This window comes from Fukomys damarensis, unplaced genomic scaffold, assembly GCF_012274545.1.
Source record: "Fukomys damarensis isolate Sample0158 unplaced genomic scaffold, DMR_v1.0_HiC HiC_scaffold_37, whole genome shotgun sequence".
Lineage (NCBI taxonomy): Eukaryota > Metazoa > Chordata > Mammalia > Rodentia > Bathyergidae > Fukomys > Fukomys damarensis.
Genome location: NW_022900949.1, coordinates 41,641,545 through 41,647,061, shown reverse-complemented (window position 1 = coordinate 41,647,061; position 5,517 = coordinate 41,641,545). Strand labels below are relative to the sequence as shown.

General features: G+C 55.5%; 1 protein-coding gene across 3 annotated transcripts; it reads left to right on the top strand.

The window, feature by feature from the left end:
- The first annotated feature begins 136 nt into the window (after window positions 1-136).
- On the top strand, window positions 137-5,405 carry Mst1 (macrophage stimulating 1). 3 transcript variants are annotated; one of them, XM_010615545.3, is made up of 18 exons: window positions 137-246; window positions 1,620-1,767; window positions 1,851-1,963; window positions 2,047-2,161; window positions 2,238-2,374; window positions 2,457-2,577; window positions 2,691-2,809; window positions 2,959-3,127; window positions 3,238-3,368; window positions 3,464-3,566; window positions 3,646-3,782; window positions 3,870-3,905; window positions 3,990-4,110; window positions 4,257-4,334; window positions 4,474-4,620; window positions 4,700-4,806; window positions 4,911-5,050; window positions 5,175-5,405. In XM_010615545.3, the coding sequence occupies exons 1-18, from the start codon at window positions 180-182 to the stop codon at window positions 5,334-5,336; spliced, it is 2,151 nt and encodes a 716-aa protein (XP_010613847.1). In that variant the 5' UTR covers window positions 137-179; the 3' UTR covers window positions 5,337-5,405. The 3 variants fall into 3 exon arrangements, with proteins under 3 accessions (XP_010613847.1, XP_010613846.1, XP_033615372.1); XM_010615544.1 differs by lacking the exon at window positions 137-246 and adding an exon at window positions 762-864; XM_033759481.1 differs by lacking the exons at window positions 137-246; window positions 2,457-2,577; window positions 3,238-3,368 and adding an exon at window positions 762-864.
- The last annotated feature ends 112 nt before the right edge of the window (window positions 5,406-5,517 follow it).

The following is a 5,517-nucleotide window of genomic DNA, read 5'->3' as shown; positions in this document are numbered from 1 at the left end:
CCGTTCACGTGCGCGTGCACGCGCTCACATACCGCCCGCTCCTGGCCATGGCTCCAGGAAATGCGCGACCAGAGAGCACCGCTAGCGCAATGATGGCCAAAATCCATGTCCTAACTGGGACCCCCAGGACACCTGTGTCAACTCAAAAATCCTAAGGGCTGGCCCATGTGTGGCCTAGGATGTCTGAAAAGGCCCCTCCTGCCGAAGTTCCTATCTTCACCTCTACTCTTTATTTTGTCCCAATAGGTAGCCTCACTCACCTTCCCTGGTATGACACCAGTAGGCAGTGAGCCACCCTGGCTCTGTTGCCAAGGGCATGGGCTGACCTCCCTACAGCTGGGCCCAACTGATAAGGCAGGAATAGGGAGGGGGAAGGCACCATTGGGGCTCAGCCAGGTAATGTTTTCTACAGGAGGAAAATGAGGTTTAGAGAAGCTTAATACCATCATCCAGGGGGAACCTGGGCCTCTGGCCACTCCCACATCCATGTGCTCTGCAAAGAGGCTTCAAGACCCCACCCCAGGGTACCTCGTGGGTCCCCATCAAGTCTTCCTAACTCCTGCCTGTTCCACAAGGAAGTTCTTGGGGGCTGTAGCTGTATTAAAGGGAGGGCCCTTGTACTTCATCCAAGGCCTGGGGCCTGGCCTCACCCAGCTCCTGCCACATCCTTTCAGGTCAGGGGCCTGCAGGCCTGGAGTGGGGGGTGTGGAGCCAGAACCATCCAATCAGACAGGGACAGGTTTCACAACTTCCCGGATCGGGCTGGGGTGGGTCACATGGGATGGGTCACAGTGCTGTCTCTGGCTAAGAGGATGGGGTGGCTCCCAGTCCTGCTGTTTCTGACACTATTCTTGGAGGCCCCTGGTGAGTACCCTTCTGATTCCCATCTGCCTTCAGGAGGGGTTTCCACAGACCCATACTGTTCTTGCCAGGAGTTCACTTTCCCACTGGGCAGGGAGCAAGTGACCTTGACCTCTTGGTAAGAGGTGGGAAGCTCTGGGAATACATGTGCACAATTAGGCCTACATTAGCACTTCTGCTACAGCATGGAGGCAGTGCTGGAACCACACAGATGCATACACACAGAAAGAAGGGACTCCTGAATCACTTAGCATATGTCTTCATTTAGGTGGGAGCCCAGATTTGGCTGGGTCCCTGCCTGGTTAGTGTAATGGTCTGAGCCTAAGCATTCTCATTGAAGAGATGAGATGGGGCAAGTGGCATCACCATAGCTCTCGTGGAATGTATGTGTTAGACCAGAGCCCAGTGCTGGACCCACTAACCAGAGGTACTAATGATGACTACCATGCCTACGCCTGCTTCCTGTACTCCATGCAGGGTGCCAGGGTGGCTCTCAAAAGCACACACAGGGCCCATCCCAGAGGAATTTTTTTTTTTTAGATAGAGTATTACTGTGCAGTTTAGGCAGGCCTTTAACTCACTATGTAGCCCAGGTTGGCCTCAAACTCATGGCAATCTTCCTGCCTCAGCCTCCTGAGTGCTGGGATAACAGGTGTTCAACACTGCACCTGGCCATCCCAGTGGTCTTGTATCTGACATCCACGTAACGTATAGGACGTGCCAATACACATACACTGACATGTGTGCCCACCCCACAGGGCAGCGCTCGCCACTGAATGACTTCCAGGTGCTTCGGGGCACAGAGCTACAGCGCTTGCTACATGGAGTGGTGCTTGGATCTTGGCAGAAGGATGTAGTAGATGCTGAAGAGTGTGCTAAGCGCTGTGGGCCCCTCTTGGACTGCCGGTGAGTTGCCAGCCAAGTGGCCTGGACATGGCTGGAGGAAAAGGAACCCGGAACTCAGATCACCTGTGCCCTTTTCTCCCTAGTGCCTTTCACTACAACATGAGCAGCCTCAGTTGCCAACTGCTGCCATGGACCCAGCATTCACCTCACACAAGGCTGCAGCGTTCTACAGGCTGTGATCTTTTCCAGAAGAAAGGCAAGTGGCTACAGGGAGGAGTGGGAGGGGGATAAGGAGCCCAGGACTTCCAGTCCTGTTGACCTTTCTTCTCTTCCTTCCAGACTATGTTCGGACATGCATTATGGACAATGGGGTCAGGTACCGGGGCACAATGGCCAAGACGGTAGCTGGCCTGCCCTGCCAAAGCTGGAATCACAAGTTCCCCAATGACCATAAGTGAGACAAATCTTCCTTTCTTCGGTGCCAGCAGACTTTTCCCAGCATGTGCTGGAGTGGTACTCTCTGCCCACAGGTATAAACCCACACTCAAGAATGGCCTGGAAGAAAACTTCTGTCGCAATCCTGACAAGGACCCCAGAGGTCCTTGGTGCTACACGATGGACCCTACAGTGCGCTTCCAGAGCTGTGGCATCAAGTCTTGCAGGGAGGGTAAGCAGCACTGGCTGCATCAAGCCTGGGGTGGGAGGGACAGGCCCACTCCCATCTAGGAACGCACTGGCCCTGTTTCTAGCCGCCTGCATTCGGTGCAATGGTGAGGATTATCATGGTTCAGTAGACCACACAGAGTCGGGACGTGAGTGCCAGCGCTGGGACCTGCAGCACCCACATGTGCACCCCTTTGAGCCTGCCAAGTATGTGCGCAAGGGCAGACTAGGGGCAGTAGCAGACCTATAAAGGTTTATTAAAAAGCAGTTGCAAAGGGCCCAGGCCCAGGGCTTGTTCAAGTCTAGGTATGGTCCCCTAGGTTCCTGGACAAGGATCTGGACAACAACTACTGCCGGAATCCTGATGGCTCTGAGAGGCCCTGGTGCTACACCACAGACCCACAGCTTGAGCGAGAATTCTGCGATCTCCCCAGCTGTGGTGAGCCTCTGGTCCAGGGCCTGGGAGGTGTGGCTTGGCTGGGTGTAGCCCATTGGCTGGTAGAGAACAAAACCCGAGGAGGATCCAAGATCCATGAGTCAGCCTAGATTCCAGTTTCTCAGGGTCCAGGCTGCCTCTATCCACCCCAGGGTCTGAGGCACAACTGCACCATGAGGCCAGGACTTTCCACTGCTTCCGAGGGAAGGGAGAGAGCTACCAGGGACTTGCCAATACCACTACTGCAGGTGTGCCCTGCCAGCGTTGGGATGCGCAGAGCCCACACCAGCACAGATTCCTGCCTGAGAAATATGCATGCAAGTGAGCACCTGGTGCACTTCACAGGTGGCCCCAGGCTGGGTGAACAGGAAGGGTGGGGGCTGGGCAGGGCTAGAGCAACCTGTGCTGCTGAGCAAACAAGTGCCCACCAGGGACCTCCGGGAAAACTTCTGCCGGAACCCTGATGGCTCGGAGGCACCCTGGTGTTTCACATCCCGGCCTGGTATGCGGGTGGCCTTCTGCTACCAGATCCCGCGCTGCACCGATGACATTCGTACAGAGGGTGAGGTGGGGGTGGGGTGACTAAACAAGGGCTGGAGATGCCCGAAGGCAGGGAGCAAGCCTGCGATAATGGCTGATCTCTCATGCCCACGGCAGGTTGCTACCATGGCTCAGGAGAGCAGTATCGAGGTTTTGTCAACAAGACCCGCAAGGGTGTCCCATGCCAGCACTGGTCTGCACAAACCCCACACAAGCCACTGTGAGTACATGGGCCCTGGACTAGGCCTGAACCCTTGGGCAATACATCTTGGCCTGAGATGGCCCTCCTTCCCACTTAGATTCACACCCACCTCTGCCCCATATGCTCAACTGGAAGAAAACTTCTGCCGCAACCCAGATGGGGATAGCCACGGGCCCTGGTGCTACACTACTGATCCTGGAACCTCCTTCGACTACTGTGCCCTGCAACGCTGCAGTAAGTAGTGGGGACACTTCCCTGTGGCCCTAACTCAGCCCCATCTGCAAAGACTGGTTCTCAACCTGGGTGAACTTGGCCTTTCAGATGATGACCCACCAAAATCCATCCTGGACCCACCAGGTATGTGCTTGAGCCAGGAGTAAGGCGGGAGCCTCTGCCCAGACCTCCATCCAAGGGGTTCCATCCATCTGCCCATTCCCCCAGACCAGGTGCAGTTTGAGAAGTGTGGCAAGAGGGTGGACAGACCAGACCAGCGGTTCTCCAAGCTACGTATCGTGGGGGGCCATCCTGGGAATTCACCCTGGACAGTCAGCTTGCACAACAGGTGAGGCCCAAGTGGCTGTGTCCTCTCTGGTTATGCCAGTGGGAGTTGGGACCTGTCTCTGCTCCCAGAGACCCTAACCAGAAAATGGCAAGTCCTGTATTTGTCCCAGAACTCAGTGTTCCTTCTCCCAATCCCCACTCCTCCAGGCAAGGCCAACATTTCTGCAGTGGGTCCCTAGTGAAGGAGCAGTGGGTACTGACAGCCCGACAATGCTTCTCATCCTGGTGAGCCTGCCTTGGGTTTGGGAATCTAGTCTCACCTGTTACCTTGGTCCTCCTACCAACCACTTTCCTCAGGCAAGCCAAGAAGTGGATCATGGGGTAGGAGACTGAGAGTTGAGAATGAGCAGAGCTTCTCTCCCAGCCATGCACCTCTCATAGGATATGAGGTGTGGCTGGGAACCCTGTTCCAGAACCCACAGCCTGGGGAGCCAGGCCTGCAGCGGGTGTCAGTGGCTAAAATGGTCTGTGGGCCCTCAGATTCCCAGCTTGTCCTGCTCAAGCTGGAGAGGTATGTGGACAAGTTGAATGGGTGTGAGGAGGGCCTGGGTTTGTGGACGTAGGCCCTGAGCACTTCATCCCTACTAAAGACCTGTGACCCTGAACCAGCGAGTGGCCCTGATCTGCCTGCCCCCTGAGCACTATGTGGTGCCTCCAGCGACCACATGTGAGATTGCAGGCTGGGATGAGGCCAAAGGTAAGAGCTGAGTCTATGGGCACTGGCTGCTGCTGTAGCCCAAGAGGCCAAGCCCTGGCTCATGGACAAGGGCCCACTCCTTTTCCTCATTCTCTTCACGATAGGTACAAGTCATGACAGGGTCCTAAATGTGGCTCTGCTGAATGTCATCTCCAACCAGGAATGTAACATCAAACACCGAGGGCGTGTACGAGAAAGTGAGATGTGCACCAGGGGACTGATGGCCCCTGTAGGAGCCTGTGAGGTCAGCAGCAGGGCTTCTCAACAGCCGAGGGTGGATGCGGGCAACTGGAAACGTACAACCTCATCACCAAAGGGACTAGTTGCTGTCATGGCCAAAGATCCTCATGTGTTCCCCTACCTGCCAGGGTGACTACGGGGGCCCACTTGCCTGCTTTACCCATGACTGCTGGGTCCTGGAGGGAATTATAATCCCCAACCGAGTGTGTGCACGGCCTGGCTGGCCAGCCATCTTCCTGCGTGTCTCTGTGTTTGTGGACTGGATTCACAAGGTCATGCAGCTGGGTTAGGCCTGGCCTTTCCCTTGCCTTGAGGAGGACAAAACTTCCTGTCGGAGATAAAGCCATCTTTCCTCTTTATACCTGTGCAGAATGCTTCTTAGCCTCTGCTTCTAGTCAAAGAATTAGTAATTTCCTGCTAGGACCTGGGGGTCTTGAGCACACCTTGGGCTGAGTGATCTCACCCTAGAAC